The sequence below is a fragment of the Seriola lalandi genome, unplaced genomic scaffold, assembly GCF_002814215.2.
Source record: "Seriola lalandi dorsalis isolate HSWRI2012SDOR001 ecotype SW California unplaced genomic scaffold, Sedor1 jcf7180002054901, whole genome shotgun sequence".
Classification (NCBI taxonomy): domain Eukaryota; kingdom Metazoa; phylum Chordata; class Actinopteri; order Carangiformes; family Carangidae; genus Seriola; species Seriola lalandi.
In genome coordinates, this window is record NW_019525453.1 from 1,187,732 (window position 1) to 1,207,298 (window position 19,567).

General features: G+C 38.5%; 1 protein-coding gene and 1 long non-coding RNA gene across 16 annotated transcripts in view; one reads left to right on the top strand and one right to left on the bottom strand.

Annotated features, from left to right (window-relative positions):
• Positions 1–10,308, top strand: part of epb41l2 (erythrocyte membrane protein band 4.1-like 2) — a 50,890-nt gene extending 40,582 nt beyond the window's left edge. For 5 of the 14 annotated variants that reach the window (XM_023430061.2, XM_023430063.2, XM_023430062.2 and 2 more), the window contains 8 exons: positions 103–297; positions 1,259–1,327; positions 1,737–2,399; positions 3,688–3,816; positions 4,173–4,271; positions 4,724–4,804; positions 6,142–6,256; positions 6,598–10,308. In XM_023430061.2, the coding sequence (XP_023285829.1) occupies positions 103–297; positions 1,259–1,327; positions 1,737–2,399; positions 3,688–3,816; positions 4,173–4,271; positions 4,724–4,804; positions 6,142–6,246 (1,341 nt within the window). In that variant the 3' untranslated portion in view covers positions 6,247–6,256; positions 6,598–10,308. The remainder of the gene's footprint in view (positions 1–102; positions 298–1,258; positions 1,328–1,736; positions 2,400–3,687; positions 3,817–4,172; positions 4,272–4,723; positions 4,805–6,141; positions 6,257–6,597) is intronic. The other 9 variants (XM_023430066.2, XM_023430067.2, XM_023430070.2 and 6 more) reach the window with 5 other exon arrangements.
• Positions 10,309–10,553: 245 nt separating this feature from the next.
• Positions 10,554–15,153, bottom strand: LOC111672524 (uncharacterized). Of its 2 annotated transcripts, none has more exons than XR_015438732.1 (3): positions 14,596–15,153; positions 13,104–13,291; positions 10,554–10,838 (listed from the first exon to the last, which is right to left on the bottom strand). It is a non-coding gene; the product is annotated as an uncharacterized LOC111672524 (long non-coding RNA). The 2 variants fall into 2 exon arrangements; XR_002762020.2 differs by having other exon boundaries at positions 14,712–15,145.
• Between the last annotated feature and the right edge of the window lie 4,414 nt (positions 15,154–19,567).

The following is a 19,567-nucleotide window of genomic DNA, read 5'->3' on the forward strand; positions in this document are numbered from 1 at the left end:
TTTATGTCTTGTGTTACTGTTGTGTTTAACTGCTCTGTGTGATTTCTTGTCTCTCTGCTTCTCTGTGTTCTGCCCTCTACATGTGTTTGTATGTCGCTGTAGAGCCTTGAAGAGGAGATAGCGTCTGTACTTTTCAGTAGACACTCTTGCACTGGCTTTGACTCAACTGCTGAGGCTGCCTGCAGTGTTCCCGAACTGACACTAGATGCTGTTATAACCACATGTTCATCTACTACCTCCACTACAGCGCCGCAAGGGCTTCTTATCTCCCCAACTACTACGCTCTCTGCTACTGAGGTGCTGCTGCTACTCCTGAACATTTAGGAGTCAGTTTACTTGCATTGCAGTCCATACACAATTTTCTTTTTGATCAACCAGTCACAAAGCCACCATTTCGCTGACTGGAGTTTTTATCTGCTCCATAAGTTGATCGATCACCTTGAAAGTAAACTGACAACCTGTAATGCTTCACTTGAGTGAGGATGCTTACCAGATGTTGCCCATAATGCCTGCTATGGATGCTGGATGAATGAATGGTGGCCATCCTTCATTCTGTATCAGAAACCATTCATTCTAAATGAACTGTGGATTCAAAATGGGCATGATCTAATCTAATCTGAAAGAACTAACAGCTGTGATTGTGTCATCTGTTCGTGTTGTTGTGATAAACATGTATGTGGACTGACTGCAAATGTAAAAATCTGCTCCATTTATTTATCTTTGCCTCACCAGCATCTGCAGGAAAAAAAAAAACTATATTAAAAGCAGCAGGTGTTGAAGCAGCAGTTTCCATCATTAGAAACCCATATGTGTTTACTTTGTGGCTTCTTACGTAAGCTTTTAAAAGACTTTGAATTAAATTCATTATGGTCTGACACTTTTTTTGCGGTCAAGACACTGCTGACTTCAATGCCATGTTTCTATATATTTTTTTATTAAGTGAAGATGAGCTTCGGTGTTTATTGATTGGATATTCTCTTCAATCCATCTTGGCTCTTTACATTTTCTGTTCTCCGTTTTGTTCTTTATCCCATCTCCTTTTTATTGCCTGCTGCAATGAACTTGACACTGTATGGAAATGAACTTGACTGTGCATGAAAGACAGTCCACCATGGACAGAGAGGGAGAATAAATAAAGTCAGCCCCTCCCCATGCTGCAATAACGAGCATCACTAATTGCTAATAATGATGATATGACTGCTGGTGTGTGATTAATTATAATATTAATAATTGTCATGGTAACCTCTGTGTCACGCAGGTGAATGTGCCCCAAATGGAAGCAGCTGCAGATGATAGTACGATCTCTGATACCAAAGAACCTGCTAAGGTGGTCCTAACTTTCTTCTATTAATCCATCCAGCCTTCCATTCATGATGCTTTTCATCCATCATTTTCTTCAGGCCTTCATTCATTTTCCACTTGCAGCTTGAAATTTCATGTTCTTACTACAGCCATCTATTCTTCTTACTTGTTATCTGTGTTCTTACTTGTCTTCTCGCCCTTTCACCTCTTTTTGTCCACAGTTGAACATCTTCATCTCCTTTTTATTCCTGATTTTGCTTTTGTATTAATTTATTTTCAGTTGACCTACTTGATTTTTTTTAATTTATGTTCAATGATCATGTTGTTTTTGTTTTTGTCTCCATGCGTTTGTTGTGTATGTGTGTGCACCTCATCGTGCGTGTGTGTCTGTGCACTACGTGTACATGTGTGCGTGTGTATGTGCGTGTGTATAGACAACTGAAGTTGAAATCGAAGAAACCGTTGTCGTCCAAGAGGTTTCCAAAACAACCAAACCTGGACTTGTCACAGTTACAACCAGCTCTCCTGCAGGCCCACCTGCAGAGCAGGAAACAAGAGAGCCGGAAGTGAAGGTTGAAGAGGATGTAGTGATAGCAGAGGAAGCAAAAGCAGCAAAGCAGGAGAGCATTTCATCCGAGAGCGAGAGCGAGGAAGAAGCAGAGTACCACCCAAATGTCCCTGTATCCATCTCGCATACGCAAATCCTAGAGGAGAAGGAAGAGGATGAAGAGCAGGAGAAGAAAGAGGAAGATAAGACGGGGGAGCAGAGCATTTCAGTTCCAGACACTTCCCTTCCATCTGTAATCACTTATCCCGCAGAAGAAATCACTCAAGAGGTAGAGGAGTCCAGAAAAGAGGACACAGTGCCAGAGAAGAAGAACAATGCAGAGGAGGAGAAAGAATGTGAGAGGGAGACAGAGGAAAGCACCGACGATCCAATGGTCACACCTGATGAAGCTCCCAATGGTCTCCCCCTGCCTGAGGAGGCTGTGCAGGGGTTGGTCACCCACGCAGAGGAAGAGGAGGAGCCCAGAATGAACGGAGAAGCCTCTCTGGTTGAAGCAGAGCACCGGCCACAGGTTATTTGTTGCTCTGAGGTAAAGTCTTCACTGGGCCGACTGCGGAGCTTCCCTGGGCTTTGATCCCTCCTACCAACTGTAGAAACACCCACTTTTTTCCCTCCTGCTTTCCACAGTGCCGGTTTCCTTCCTGCTTGCGTGAATAATTAAGCCCCATGTACATCCTCACACTCATCTGGGTCCTGTGAAAACAACTCTTTTAAGCCTAAAATGAAACCTTCTCAGAAGTAGTAAAATCCCAGTAAAACAGACAGAAGAGTATTTTGAATATACAATTCACCATTGTTGCTTTGGTGTCAAGTTACCATTCCCTACATAATTAATTCAGTCTTTATTTTTTATTATAGCCATATTCATATATTTTAATGTCTTCATACCATTATCAACTTGACTAGTCCTCTGCTGCCGTGCATTGTGTGGTGTGTTGCTGTTGATGCCTCCTACTCTGCATTGTATTTTAGTGTTGTGAAGTAAATGGGGCCTAAGTGGGAAATGCATGTTGCTTTTAGACAAGTATTGTTGTTCTGCATGCTGTATTTCACCTTGTGTGTGTGTGCGCATTTGTGTGTCCTCCGTGTGTTTTGGCAGTGATGCTTCTCTCTCTCTGTGTTAGTGTTTAATTGGCTTGTCATGGTCACCATGGTAACAGTATTGTGGAAATCGTCATTGCCAACCACCTTGGAAATGCCACCTGCTCATCTGAATGTCATCTTTGCATGTTGTTTTACATTACAATTGCCGTTTTGTTTGCCAGTCATTTGAGCATTGTTTGTTTTATCGGCTCATGTGTTATGCATGTTCGTGCTGTGTCGTACTTTGAGCTGCATGTTGACGCCAAATATATTTCTGTAGTTGTGCTGCTGTTGTAGTTGTTGCTGTCACGTGGCATTAAGTAGATGCTGTCGTATTCTGCGTTTGGTGATGTTGGCTCGCAGGAGTTTGGGAGCTCTTGATTTCTTGCATTAAGTTTGCTGCATTCACTTGCATATGTTGCGTTTGTACATCTACAGCTACTGCTACGTGTAGCACTGTATGTGGCACAACTGAATCACTTCCCCTTCAAAACAATGGTCTCTAATGTAATTGAAAAATACAGTTAATTTGACGATAATTAAGTACACATTCACTGTCTTCATTTTTTTCCAATAGCTAAACAAAACATTTAAATTGAATGACTTGGAAGTGAATTTAATCCCAAAGAAAGTGCATAGATAAAAAGATATTTCTTTGTTTCCTTAACGGTCTCAGTTTTAATATATTAACCCTCTTTCCTCCCCCCTCACATCTCTCTCTCCTCCCTCCCCAGCCACCTGTGGTAAAGACAGAAATGGTGACTATATCAGACACGTTTGCAGCCCAGAAAACTGAGATAGCAACAAAAGAAGTGCCCATCGTACATACGGAAACCAAGACCATCACTTACGAAGCCGCACAGGTGCACACTTGAGAAACACAGGGAGCTTTTATTTATACTCTCCTTATGTGTGTTAGCGTTCAGGATTCGCATTGTGTTTGTGTGAATCATTTAGATTTTGTAATTATTTTAAAGGTTATTTTCATTGTTAACGTTCCATGTTCCAAAGTGCTTCCTTTCTAGCACCAGTGCATGATGCCCTCAACCATTCCTTCTCCCACAGGGAAAGAGTTTTTATCTATTTATTTATTTATTTATTTATATTTTTAAACTAAGTTCATTTTAAAAGAATTCATTTGAAGCATCAAAGATGTAACGGGGGTTTTCTAGTGGTAATCAACAGCTGATTATCTCTTTTTGTCTCTCCCTGTTATCAGTTGGATGGTAATGGTGATGGCGAGCCTGGAGTGTTGATGACTGCTCAGACAATCACCTCTGAATCTCTGTGTACTACTACAACCACACACATTACCAAGGTACAGACAGACACACGCCCACAAACACACATTTGTCATATTAATATGACGGCTCATTCTTATGTAATATAGCTATCATGAACATTGCTGTACAAAAGCTCTGCAAATATAAACACATTTATTCACTTTAAAATCATGTTTGTACCCCTATCTTGACACGGTCCATACTTTACATCAACTGTATATCCCCATGACAACTGTGCATGCAGTGTCATGGTACCCTAATACAGTATTTCTGCTTTGTGAGTGTCCAAATTTACATTATTTAAGCAGCAGTTCACTCATCTGTTATTTGACGTCCGATAATTCTTTATCTGCTTTGACTTGTTGGGCCATCACGACAATGTTAGCCACTCAGCTGTATCCCACCAGCACCCAGGTGGGCCTTGATTATTCATAATTAATCCATTGTGACAGGCATCAAAGCATTGTGGTTGTGAATTTTTTTCCAGACGTTAAAGGGCGGCCTATCAGAGACGAGGATTGAGAAACGCATCGTCATTACTGGCGACTGCGACATCGACCACGACCAGGTCAGTTTTCAGTCACACAGCTGATCACTCTGCTTTACCTGGTGTTTCAGCAGCTTGGTTGATGGGTCTCTTTATTCTGTCCAAATATGCATATTGTGAAAGGCTCTCCAAAAATCGATTTTAGATGTTGCACCTTCAATGTGGGACATTTGTTCATAGAAATGAAAAATGCTGATAGAGAAATGATGAAGCTGGCTGCTGCTGACTGCTGACAAGAATGTTGAGGCCCAGATTCATTTAATTCAGTTTAAAGAGGGATTTTATTCTGGTTGCTTAGAATTAAGGGAACAAATAGACATCTGGTAACATGTTGATCATGTTGCTTGCACAATTTAATTCATTCATCACTAATTACAGATACCCACAATTCATAAGTTCACTCATTGGCTGGGATCTGCTGCATCCATCTCTTCACTTATTCATCCATACAGCTAGAAAACAGTGTTTTAACTGTTTTTAAAAAAATTTTATTTACCATTCTGTGCCCGATTTTGTTGCTCACCTTCGTTAGTTTAATTTTCTGTCCTTGCCTTTGAGAAAATCATATCTTTTTAATTTTTGGTACCCCAGATGTGATGAATACTACATGCTAAATCTACACTGAGGAGATCACATCTGAGTTAGTTCAGTCCTAATGTATTTGGACAATGACACTGACATCTTCTGTCATGTCTGCCCTGTATACCAATAGATTGGATTTGATGTGAAACACTGACCATGAAATTTCAAAACAATATGAAATTTCTCATTATCCATATACGTACATACAGACTGCCCTGTAAAATTTGATTTATAAATCCTAGCCTGCATTTTTACATTTGACAACTTGATTAAATACATTTACAGGCATTTCAGATATTTGAAAGTGATGAGCAATTAATATTTATTTGACAAACTTTGACTTGTGCCACAAACTGTATCACAAGTGAAACAAGAGGTTTGTGGTATCAGAATGCATTTTCAGCCTTGAAATATTTCAAATATTTGAAAAAGTAAAAAACTATTTTGTTATATATCTGGATCTGCATGATCTTTTGTCCACTGGTTTATTTAAGTTTTCTAAATTTCTTTTAAATATTGTTTTTCTCCACCTGATTCCATCTGACTCCATCTGAAGTCATTTTACTTCATAAAATTTAGATCCCAATTAATCCAAAGAAGTAAAATGCCACAAATCACACTAACCGTAAATCCTGCATTCTTGTCGTTTTTCTTTGTGTTTCTTATTTATTTTTTTCATTTAACTTCACCATTCTCCCCTCCTCTCCTTCCTCCACCAACTCCACTGCCTGCTGTGCTCTGTGCTGCCACTGTGTGGTTGCCCCTTGGTACCGCAGGCACTGGCCCAGGCCATTAAGGAGGCCAAAGAGCAACATCCTGACATGTCTGTTACCAGAGTGGTGGTTCATAAAGAAACTGAACTGGCTGAGGAGGAGGATTGACTGAACTCAGGTAATAATAATAATAGTAACTGATTATTATTATTATTATTCATGGTGAAAGTAATACTGGGAGGTATTTAACTGTGGGAGTGCATGTAGCGGTTTATTTGCTGGAGACAAAAACTGAGATGAAATAAAAACTCCCACATATGAAGCTGCTAAAACCATCAGCCATCATTACACAGGCGCAAAGAGTTCAAGGAAGAGAAGGGAACATTAAATGTAGGCTGTGACTGGTGGAGGTCTGGCTGTGTGGAGTACAAGGGGAATATTTTGAGTAGGAAACTACAGGAATGTTGAGCGCCAGTCATCATAACACTCAGGCTGATTGCCTTCAACTCTATTTTCCAGAGTTGAAGGGCCCATCATGACTGTTTTCTCTGTTGACGTTGAACGACCTTCTTCACCCTACGACGACCAACCGTGACTGACTGAAGAGGAGGAGAAAAAGAGGAGCTAAAGAGCAGGAGGAGAAGACTTAGACAGAGGGAGTCGCTGGTCACCAATCTCTTCGCGGTCGGTCTTTCTTACATGTCTGTGGTGCATCTAAATCCCTCACTCCAAAACCAAGTAAAAGAAAAATAATATCCTCACTCTCTCTGAGGGAACACAAAAGAACCACTTTGTTAGCTTAACATTTGTAGTGTGTTTTTATTTTTTAATAGTGCTTTTTTTTTTTTTTTTTTTTTTTTTTTTTTTTTTTTTTTTTTTTTTCTTTAACTGTTTGTTTTACAAAAAGAGAGAAGATAGTGTGTCTGTCAGATACTGTTAAAATAAAACCTTTAGGGATGCACTGATGACCAGTTCTGATGAGATACAAGCCTAAGAATGATGACTGTATCATTGTACCGATTATTTCATCATTGTATTGATTATTTCATCATTGTTATTGACCTTCAATAACACTCAAAAGTCAAAACAAATTGAAACTGTTTTTATCTTTTTTATCTTTTTTGTCAAAAAGCTATGAAGTTCTTTGCTTGGTATCTGTATCAGCAGTGGAAAAGTGGTGTTGGTGCATTCCTGAACAAAAAAAAAATGTTGTGTGTTAAATTACAGCTCCCTCCCTCACTTCATGAAGTGAAGAGTAAAAAAAATATAAGTCAGTCATTTCAAATTTTTACAGTAACAAGTAGGCCTGCAGGAAATGGGGAGACGCAACTTGGTATTTTTTTTTTTTTGGAAACATTTTCAAAGTGTAACAAAATCCAGGAGTCTTACTCATTAAAAGACATTCACGGAGTCGGATTATGGTAGAAACCAGTTGTGTCACGTGTTCACATTTTGTTACTAATAATTACAGAGATTAGGGAGCTGTAACTTAAAAAGATTGCAGTAAAAAAAAAAACAATCAACCTGTTTTGTTTTGTTTTTTTGTTTTTTTTTGTTTTTTATGGTTCTGTCTTTTTTTCCTGTAAGTATAGTTATTATTCATCCACATTCCTTGTGTGTTGACTGGCAGCTGAGTGAGTTCATTATCAGTTCAATTCACTTTTTACTCAAGAGAAGACATTTTAACATTTACAGTAGGTAAGAGTGGAAGGACTCTTAACTGGGTCAGTGGGTTTTACTTTATTTTCGAATTCAGAACTGAAAATGAACTGACTTTAACGCTGGCGTATACAACGTTCTGTACAGTAAACTAAATGAAGGTTAATAAGCAGTAATCCAGCTTTTACTTAGCTAAACGCTCTCCCTGGGCCCGCCCACTGTACGACACTAACCATTCCCACTGGGCCGCAGGGGAGCAAGGGAGCAGCAAACTGACTTTTGATTGGGAGAGAGGACCAGTAAACAGAAGTGTAATTGGGAGATAGTGTTAGCGCTGTACCATGCCGACCATCATCTATTTGGGAGTGAAAAGGAATTTGAACATTATTGCCTGTCGGCCTTTTTGGGCAGTCGTTATATTGCACCCTGCAGTGAGTTAAAGCTGTTTTAATATTCTTAGGACAATGCTTAACAAACAATCTGCAATTTATATTATTCAAAAAGAGTTTTGTGCTATGACCAACGCAGGTACCAAAACGAGGACATGCAGCTGGAACAGCTTGGAAACCAGTTCTGTCACAAGCAATTTCTACCGGTTTGCTAGCTCTGCCTCGGAGCCTGTTTGTCATCGTAGTTCAGTACTTAATTTCACTCCCAGCTTCTTTACCTACCAACAAAACCTGCTAGACATAATGAGAGGTGGAATTAAATTCAGCATGTCTTCACACATTTTTATCTTCAAAGAGTATCTTGAGCGAGTATAGATTGATTGGTTTGAGAGTGTGTAGATAACAGATTATCTCGGCTCATACAGTATGTCTAGATAAGATTATCTTTGACATGGCGCTGGCTGTGTTGTAACTGTTTCACCACAACCAAATATTGTGCCGTGTTAATGGTATTTTATATGTTTAAATTTCAAAATTACATTCAGTTGTATTCTAGATGATTCTATAATACAAACATAACTACACACTGCAGACAGACATGGAAACAGTTACAACATAACAGTAAAATGCAGCTTGAAGGGAAGTGTATCAGAGGGCTTGAAGTGCTCTTGAAAACCCCCCTACATGGAATCTCATGATGTTTTATTCATTTTCTGTCCTTTAGCCAAATGTTCAGCAGAAATCCACAAAAATGTGTCTGTTTAAATATCGGTGGCATTAAACAGGTTAGAACAAGGAGTTTGGTCCAATGTATTTAGTTGACAGATTTTCAATGTGGACAGAAACAAAAAGAAAAACATATTCTGTAAAATCTGATCTGTAATCAAAGAAGTGCCACAGATTTATATGAAAACATTCCACCTGGACTTGCCTAGGTTTGTCTTAACCCTCCTCTCTGACTGGACATAGTGGCATTTCACATTGAACTCAACAGAATACTTTGTGTGTTTTTAATGAAGGAGTATTGACCTCCTAATTTGAAACCATTTTAAAACTTTATTTCTGGACTGAGACATGTCCAGATGATAGAGTGGTAATGACTGTCTTGGCTTTTTATTGGGAAACACCGGTCTGACCTCTACTATGCAGTTAAATGACATTCCAGATGAGGGGGAAGCTTTAACCTCTAACCCTCTTGCAAAGAGACAAAGCAGCAGAAAAAGAAGGAAAAAAACAAACAAACCATGCAACAATGGGCAGCTTTGTGAGTTTTCGCTGTTCAAAACAGAAAAAAACAATATTTGTAGCTTTTCTCATAATTTGTCGTCCTATTTCTGTGAAACTGATCTAGTTGTTGAAAGGCGGGAATTGTTGTGCCCCCCTCTTGAATATTTATAACATTGTCACAGTGTTTTTTGAAGGAACACCATTATGAATCAAATTTTCTGCCACCGTTTCCTTTTTGTACTTTTGGCCACAGATTAAACCTCTTTTCGGGGGTCTGGGCTTTCTTCTATCCAGTCACAGGAGCTGTGGGGCGGTGAGGTCCGGTTTTCCAAAATGTTTGTAGCTTTTTCTCATAAATTTTATGTGAGATCACCCAAAAAAGAAAAAAATAGAATGACAAATGAATGACAGTAACTTTTATTAAGATAAAAAAGCAAAATAGACAAGAGTTGGACCATTGGAAGTTTCCAGCAGTTACCAAGGCAACTCCATAATGTTACTCATGGATAAGAAACAGATGATTCTACGCCAGCTGATTTTAAAACTGTCAGGGATCTCAACATTATGGAGGGCATTGTAACTTTCATCTGACACAGTGACATGACTTTCTGTGTGGGGGCTGATGAGATGAATGTTTTATAATTGACGCCAATTATATTCTTTACACATAAAGCTCAGGCTTGGTACTACAGTTTGGACAGATGAGGTGGTATAAAGTCAATTAAAACCAGCAAAGTTTTGTATTTTAACTAAGTAAAAACTCACTTTCCACAAAACTTTATAAAGAACTGAGTTTTGGAAAACCAACCAGCTGCCTCATTGCTCTTTCTTAGCCAACCAATGATCACCGGTAGGGTTTTTCTATCTAGCAGCTTAACTGTCTTGTGTCTCCCCACGCACAGCCACTCCTCCCCAGTGTAACACTGTTTAAATAAAGGATTGTTATACTCTGAAATCTGTCTGGTCAGTCCATTTCCTCATTCATTCATTTCAGTTGTGATTCAAAACATGTAAATGTTGTATGTTAATGTACATGAGTTGATGTCATAGTCAGGTAGTAATAATGTGTACACTAAGTGTTCACTATACCAAAAATACTACTGTTCTTCATGTGTAAGATTCTTCATACAGATGTTGTACATATGTACAGACAGCTGTTTAAATGGCTTCCAAATTTTCCTGAGTTTTTCAAGAGGCACAGCATTGGTTTTCACAGATCTATGACAGCTAAAGATTTTCTATACAGGCTTCAACTTTTATTCTCATGTGACAGCTTATGAGATATGTCCCTCCCACGTCCATGATGGTCTCCACAGTGGTCATATTGCTATAGAGACAGTTTGAACTCATATTGAGTGTGTGTGTGTGTGTCCGGTCAGGTGTATGAATGCTACCCAACGCTCCTCCTCCTCAGGTGTGTACTTCTGTGTATCTGCCTGTGGATGGCGCTTCTGTCCTCTGGAAACCCCCACAGATCAGCCTCAACTGGGGATGAAAGAAATAATACAGAGCAAGACTGAGAAAATACAGTGTAGGTCACAGAGTACAAACCTCATGGCGAGTAGCTCAATCTAGGGTATTTTTTTGTGGATCATTCAGATAGCCTAGATTTGGGTATTATCATTCAGTATAAGTATTGACTGCCTTATTAACTGCATTAAGTTATACGGTATGTTTCTCAGACATATTGCACATTTACAAATTCATTAAATTTATTAAATAACTAAGAATGATACAGATGGACGTTGTCACATGCGAATGTCAACAATAGCTATTTTCTGCGCATGCGCAATGAGAGCCACCACCCGACTCGCCCTTCTCCGGTTGTAGTGATGGTTACAGGTGTGTCTGCAGGCAGGTAATCAAATGTCTAGTTTAACTCTTCTTTTACAGAAGTGAGCTGAATCGAATTGAATAGGAATGTTTCCCCTTTGAAAATTAACACAGAAACTTGAGTCTGCTAACTTACTTTGATAGATATATTGCATTGATAACAGACATCCATTTTGTTAACATTTTTAAGTTAGCTTAGCAGTAAGCTACCTCATAACATGTAAAAACAACAAAATTATTAACATAATTAATCACAATTAACAGTTGTTAACTTTGTATAGTTCACTAATATGAGGTTGTTTACTTTTTGAGCCTGGAAATTGGCATGTTTTATTCGAAATTTGAAAGAATTGCTGTTAATGTTTTGCTAGCTGTGGAGTTGCCCATGGTGAGAGCTGGATGTCTCCTCAGCAGGAAAAAGCAGCAAGGACCTCCACGTCACTGAGTGAGTTCAAATGAAAAGTACCTTACTGTGGTAGTGTACACATCAGTTACTCACTTAAAATGCAACTTCAGCATCTCTGTGCCAGTTATTTAATGACTGGATAACAGATGTTTCTCATTAAGTATGAGTCAGTAAAACACTAAGCTCTTTAAAAGAAAGAAGTGTTTTTCTTTAGTTAGTACCACTGACAATTAGCTGTAATTGATTATAATTGGCCTCAGAGGATGTACACTGACACCCACACACCTCCTGACTCTCCTATCTTGTCTGTTGAATCAAGCTCATTAAATCTTACTAAAGAAACAAATCTTTAAACGGGTCTTAAAAGAATAGTTTCATTTTTGTAAAATGCTAAGGAATTTGCTAAAACGAGGCACTGCAGTTTTTAGCAAATGGTACTCAAGCAAGAGCAAATATTTTAGTTTTTTTGGTGTTTACTTGTTAATTAGTTTTGATGGTTACAAAACTGTAGTCACCATTAACGCACCCTCTGGGATAATTATCCAAAAGACATCAGGACAAACCATGAGCTGAAAGTTACAAGTTTGTTTTTTTTTTTAATCACAAACTGTGGGACTAAGCTAAGGAAAGTCTTAGAAAATTCTTTGTAATCTTCATTTTCATATTCCCAGTGAGAGTGGGAGCAGATGGCGTATGTGAACCTATTATCTTTACGGGATGTGTGTATAATTGACTGTGTGTGTTTGTATTTTATGTCAAAGCAAAGAGCAAAGGGGTCAGGTTCACTTATCAAAACAACATTTGTTACCAGAGCATGTGTACACACAGATGAAAGAATAGCCATGTTTCCAGGTTTTCCATGCAGTACCCTAAAACCTGCAGTACACCCTCTCTAATACACACTGCATCTCTCTCACACAATAACATATAAACACTTTCACAGAAACCAGGCCAGTATAACTGATACTCTCAGTGATCATTAGCCTCAAAGTCAAATTTGTTTTTTTCCAAAAATGTCATCATGCCAAGTTGTTAGGTTTTTTCTTGTAATCTATTTTGGATGTTTTTTTATTATTCAGAGTGCAGCTGCGTTACAGGACTCAGACATTTTTTCCACCTGGGAGCGACATGAGCTGTCAGTTTTTGTTCAAAAGTCATATGAGAGTATGAGACCTCTACAAGACACAGTAGTGTGTGTGTGTGTCTGTGTGTGTCTGTCTGTCTGTCTGTCTGTGTGTCTTCTCATTCACAATGTTGAATGAGAATATTTTCTTGACATAGACAAAATGGTGTGTAATGGTGGCCATAGCAACTGATAGCATGAAGTAAAATCTCCAAGTTGTAACACACAGAAAAATAAAATGTGGAGATGAGCGTATGTATTTATAGTATGTGTGGCCCTGGAGAAAGACCCCTCATAGTATCCATTTAGCTACACGGCAGCATCGTAAATGTAACATAGCAAGTGGTCTGAACATGGGCGAGACATAAAAAGTTAATAACATGCCTACCCTGTCTGAGTTTCCAGCTGAGGTAGATAATCAGTTGCAGCAGCAGCAGACAGACAGACAGGAACAGCAGCAGGCTGAAGAACCAGAAAGGAAGAAAACTGTCTGTCCCTCTGTCTGTCTGCATGATGGTCTGTCGCAGGAGCAGAGCCACATCAGCCCAGGGGCCACTGAGCACCTCCATACTGCTGCTGCATGGGAGAAAGAAATCAGAGAAGAGAAGAAGTCAAGATTGATTTTGATAGGATACCTGACACGTGATCAGATAACATGTCCCAGTGAGCGTTGAATTGGTGATTTTCAGGTCAAAGATATCTAGGTTTTGATGTTAAGACTGGGCTGTGTACATTATATATAGTACTGTTTTAACAGTATTGCAATGACAATATTTTTTAATGTGAGGCAATTCCAAACTACATGTATTAACAATAGCTGCTGAATAGGAAACTGAGTCAGAGGATGGCACACTGTAGATGGCCATTATTCTTTTCAAAACCACCAAGTAGTTAAGATCTCCAGGCTCAAATTTAAAGGTGAGACTGTTAATGTAGCTCATATTTTACTATTGCGCACAGCCTTGTTCAGGTTCTGAACTATGATGAATAACTTAAGGCATTAAGTGATGGAATGGAAAATGATTTAATTACAGTAGATTGATTGTTACCTTTCAGAGGAATCTAATTGTGATGGGAAGGTGGTAAGACTGTGATGCAAAAGTCAGTAATTTAACAGGTAATGATGTGCATGTTTTATTTATTCCATCATTCCAAATTGGCACATCTTTAATCTCAGTGCAAGTTGCATGCATATTTTAGGCCATTACATAGCAATTCATTCAAATTTGAGCCAGCTTCCACTTGTGCAGAAGCCAGCAATCTCTCTTCAAGAACTACTTTCTCTACTCTATTTTATCATGTTCACATTCCAAATTGGCACATCCAGGATACTGTGACATTTACTTCTTCTGTCTTTATGATGTATGTGAACTACAGCTACAGGCATCAACTGACACGTCTCAAATGATGCAGTGCTCCATGACACAACAAGTGTGTGTTGTATTTCCAAGAAATATATTTTGACTTTAATTTCAACCATATCACGCCGGTATAATTCAAACACAGAGTCAAGGGACACAAAACTGTAATTTTGGTGGCTGTCTCAGTGATATGTTTAAGTCATATGTTTATTTTCCACATGCGAAATTATAGCTTGTTTACTTCTAAGTTCCCCTCAGCACTGAGGCAAAATTATCCACCCTACCAAGTATTTCACTACCAAGTAAGTCCTGCGAGAAGGAGACACCCACCAAATTCTGTTGACTGGATAAATTCCTTTACACAAACCACCAAAGCGAAAGGCAGAGAGAATACTTACATTTGCAAAAAAGTTCAACAACTTCAAAAACATCCTGCACCTACCAGAAGTGCAGCCTTGCTGTGTCATAGACGCAGCAGTTATCAGATAAATATGTACAGATTCCAGAATATCTACTTACAGTTTTCAAGTTCCCTTCAATGCAGATATGATTTAACGTAGGTAGAAATGAAAATCTAAAGAAATATTCTCAGTGAGCTACTCCATAGTTGTCTTTACCCCAACGTTTGTCCTTACTGTTAAATAGTCTCCAGTAGCTTGCATGTAAGTGGAGGTCAAAGGTGAGGCTTTGGCGATGGCAGCCACGTAACTTAAAGGACTTAAAAGAAACTTTTATAATTCAGTCAGTGCGTCACAATACGTCTCAGTGCAGAGGTTAGGGAAATAATCCAGAGAATAATTCCTCAGAGAAAAAAGGTTGTCGGTTCAGCCCAGAGGTAAAAATCGTGATTCTCTTAATGGTCTCTCTTTTTTGTCTTTTCTGTCGTGTCTGTCTCTTTGTGTTTCTTTTTCTCTCTGTCTCTCTCTCTCATTGGTAGAAGCACCACCACTGTTGTTGATGATGATGTGAACTTTGTTCCGTTCCAACAGTCAAACCTTGTGATTACTAAGAAGATTAGCTATACTGGCGTGGTCTTTGTGTGCGTCTACATGTGTGTATTTGTGTGTGAGATATGAGATATAGTGTATGAGAGGTAACTACAGGTCTCTGTGTCCTCAAAACATGAAAATGGGGCAAAGTGACACTTTTACCTCCTCCGTGTTTGTGTATTTTGGGGCCTCTTGTAATGTTTTGATTGTTGAACCTTAGACCTGTGTGCTCACTGTGTCATAAAACAAACCTTCATTCATTTTTATTTTCAGCTTTTTGCACTCTGACTGGAAAAACATTCTTATCTCCTTTTCTCTTTTCTTTTCTATTCTCTCTCTCTCTTTCTGCCCTTTGTCTGTTTATTCTCACCAACAGACACTGATACCTTTTTTCATCAGAGGCAGTATTGATTAAATTAAAAGGACCTGATAGCATTAACCTTGGCTGCATTGTTAGAACAAAATGAGGAGTGACACAACACAATTGTCACAGTATTAAAGGTTAAATTCAAACTGTATAGTTAAAGGAGATATTGGTAAGTTTTGCTATTGCTACATAGCCAACATTAGCATTAAAAGTCGTTTACTTACCAGTCTAAGAGCTTCAGCCATCTTTGCATTTACGATACAAGACGTTAAAAGATGCCCTCTGAGAAGGACTACTTCTTCAGGGCAACAGGGACGCTAGAGAGTCTCGATTTTGGAAAGACAAGACAGCTCTACCAGGCTGGGGATAGCTGGTTAGCATGCTAACTTAAGTAGAAGAAAATAAGTGATAGAAGTAGAAGCAGTAGAAGCAAGTTGTTTTCCTCCACAGACAGCTCTTGGTGAGTAAAGGAATGAAGTTTGATGCTGAACAATGTTTCTGTTAGACTCGTAAGTAAACAGCTGTTAATGCTGATGTTGGCTATGTAGCAACAGCAAAACTCTCACATAGCTCTTTTATTCCTAGTGATTTTATAGAGCTAATGGAAGATTTTTTTTATTGCAACTTTGCATTGTACCCTTTATTTGCAGTAGCTTCTTTGAAAGATTGGATTGTAAAAGGTCTTTTATTATATGGTCTGAAAAGTATATTTGGTCAGGTTACTTCAAGTCTGCCCACATTATGGTTATCTCTAAATGCAGCTAAAAGTCTCTGTTTACCAGATGCTTGATCTTAGCAAGCTAGCATTAAACTTGAAGCAGGTTTGTTTGCTCTGAATTCACTAATGGGCACCTTCACTGTGGAAATATCAGGGGACTGTAGCTATATATTTGCAGCTATTTGTTCTTACTTGGCAAAGCAGGAAGTACCTCTGTGTGGTTTGACACTTATTTGCTCAGATCTCAACATCAGTACTCTTATCAGGCGGAGTCTCATTTAGACTCACCAGAAGTCTATTCTCATGGGAGAAAAAACAGGCTGGTGAGAAGTGCGAGCTAATTGAGTGATGCTGTCATCAAGATCAATACAATTGATTAGCTTCGTTGTTTCTCTGATTGATCAGGAGAATGGGTTTATTTTGGGAGAAGTGTGTGTGCATTTTGGTCTTTTTGTGTGTTTATGTGCCTGAGTGCCTTTTTTCTGAGTGACTGGGGCACAGTGGAGCTATTTCTGGAGAATTAATGCAAACACCCCTGTGTGTGTGTGTGTGTGTGTGTGTGTGTGTGTGTGTGTGTGTGTGTGTGTGTGATATGTTCTGTGTGTTTCTGCTTTATGTTCAAAGGGATCAGTATTCTTGTGTGTGTGTGTGTGTACACACTCTCTTATTGATCAGTAGATAGATTTTATTCTGTGTGTGGAGACTTGTGAGAGAGAGACAGAGGCCTCTTTGAAGTTAACATAACACGTCCAAGTTTTTCTGGCGTTTTTATGTATTGGCTTGATAAGATTTTTTTATTTATATAGTTTATATTGGAAAATGGCATGTTTAATTAAATCAATACTGTGAGAAAATAAAACAGAGAAACAGAATAGGAGACATATAAAGGAGACAAACTTCATTATTTATTAGACATGATTGATGAAACATTTACTTGGCTCTCTTGTGGAAAGAGGAAATGAAACTTAAAATCTGTTGGAAAATCTCCTTTGAGCAGCCATAACTCTGGCTAAATGTTTCCTCCAGATCAGATTAGACTGATCCCCTGGTACCCGGAAGGAATTTTGGATCATTTTGCAAACTTGCTGCATTCACAGACCAACACCAAAATTTAAAAAAAAATGAAAAAAGGATTGGTTTTTGGGAGTTCTTTACAGCATCAGCTTTTCTTTCAAAGCTAACAAGCCCTTCGGTCCATGTGTTTCTTTCTCATTATCTCTCATTTTCTCTTGTGTCCTTCTGCTGCCAAAGCTCTCATGGAAAATAGCAAGATATTCAGTAAATGTACACAAGTGAAAAACAGGACCATCCTTGAATTAATTATTTACAGAACAGAAACTGTTGCATCATGGGGGGTTGAGGAATCATGGAAGGGCAGGATCAGGATTTTGGGATAGTGATGGTTGTGGAACAAAGTCCATCCTCAGTGTTAATCTCAACACTATGGGTCCTTTGTTAGGTTTATTACCCCCTCCTACGCTGAGTATCCAGTATTTTTTTTTTTTAAAGCTTTTAGCAGTTTTTGTTGCCTGAATCAGAAATTTTGCCTCATCTCTCTGTCTGTCTGCTTATATAGTTAAGAGGCAGCATCCACTTTGATAAATGTAGTGTGTGTGTGGTCTGATGTGTGGGTGGTTGGTTGTGTGTATGTTGTCAGTACAGTGGGAACAGATCCTGTGTTTCATTGATTATACAGTGTGATGAAACAAGCTCAACTCTCTTCTGTTCGTGTCTTATGGTACCACGGCTATCTAATTGGTAGGAAACAGAAATGAAAACTACTGTTGTCTAACAAGTGAAGAGAACGGTCATTTATTTTAGTATTAGTATTAGGTCCTTTATGTTTCCCATGGATGTTGCAAATATATAGCCTATCTGTCATTATATTACACTATTCAGTCAGTTATTCATTGGGTTTGAAATTGATTTTTTTTGTGAGCTGCAGCTTCAAAAACCACAAATGCACATTATTGGACTAAACAGAATCTGTTTTTTGTTCCTATGTCTTTATGTTTTTATTTCTTTTGAATTTCTACTTTATTACATTATGTAAAGTACAGTTTTTCTAAACCAAACTTACTTTACTTGGACTATGTACCTGATGAAGTTGTTGTTGTTCTTGTCCTGATGTAATAGAAGACATTTTAAATAGGAGCAGGTAACAGTGTTGCAAGGATGTAGAAATCACTATTATTAAGTACATAGACAACACAGACATCTCAGCACATAGACAAAATGGATGTGTATGCATAACTCTAGCTGCCTGCAATTATTTGCAATGGGTGACATTGCGCTGCAGGGACAGTTACAGATTTCAGCTTTAAAGTGCAAATAGGTTCCATGTTTAGCAGCCTGAGTTATGTTAATCATTCGTCTGGTTATTGTTTCAATAAATAGTACAGTCGTTTTGCACTCTATCATAAGACAGTAGTAGAACAGTTTGGGTCTGAAAGTGCTGATGTTTTGGTTAGAAGTCTTGTCTGTCTTACTTACTTTCTATTGATCTATTCAAGTATTGAGCTGAAACAATTAGTAAATTAATTGATTAATCTTACTAATCATTTCAATCATATTTTGGGCAAAAATACAAAACAGTCGCTTTTCTCTCTTTCGTGTTGATGTTAGTCAAATATCTTAGAGTTTGGACTGTTAGCCAGACAAAACAAGCAATTTGAAAATGTCAACTTGGGCTCTGGGAAATAAAACTGGGCATTTTCCCCCTGTTTTGGTAGATTAATCTGTAATGAAAATAACTGTTATTTGCAGGCCCATAGACAACTGCTCATCCATTCAGTGTAATTTTTCTATATCCATCCACGCAAGCTGTTGAATACAGTGCAGTAGAAAATAACACAGGGAAATGTTTTAAATATTAATGAGATGTTCTCCACTCCAATGATATTTTATCCCTGTAAACTCGGGGATCAAACATCTGAGACCACTTTCCTACACTGGTCTCAGACTTTTGGACCCCACTGTATCTATTCTTTTTATTTGAGACTGAAACAATTAATTCACATCCAACCATCCATTTTCTAAATACACTTATGCTAATTGTTTTACATCTATTAGCACAAGATCATCTGTTTTCATTAGAGAGGCCTCTCCTGTGTTTTGGCCTGTTCCTGCTATATGTCCTCCTCTGCAGAAAATTTGAATATTTTTTCTCTTTAGTTGTTTGAAAGCATCACATGTATTTGAATTCATACTTGAGCAGCTTGTTGTTCATTGAATGTTCACAGGGTAGGTGTTACAGTCAATGAGCTGTCTTTTTCTAAGATATAATACCTGCTCCATCACAGTCCATTATTGAAAGATGAGGAGATACACTTCTCTCACTACTTTATCTTCTAATTAGCACACACAGTAGGCGGGAGGCTGTCAGATGTTCAGGCACAGACAGGCCACAGGGAATAC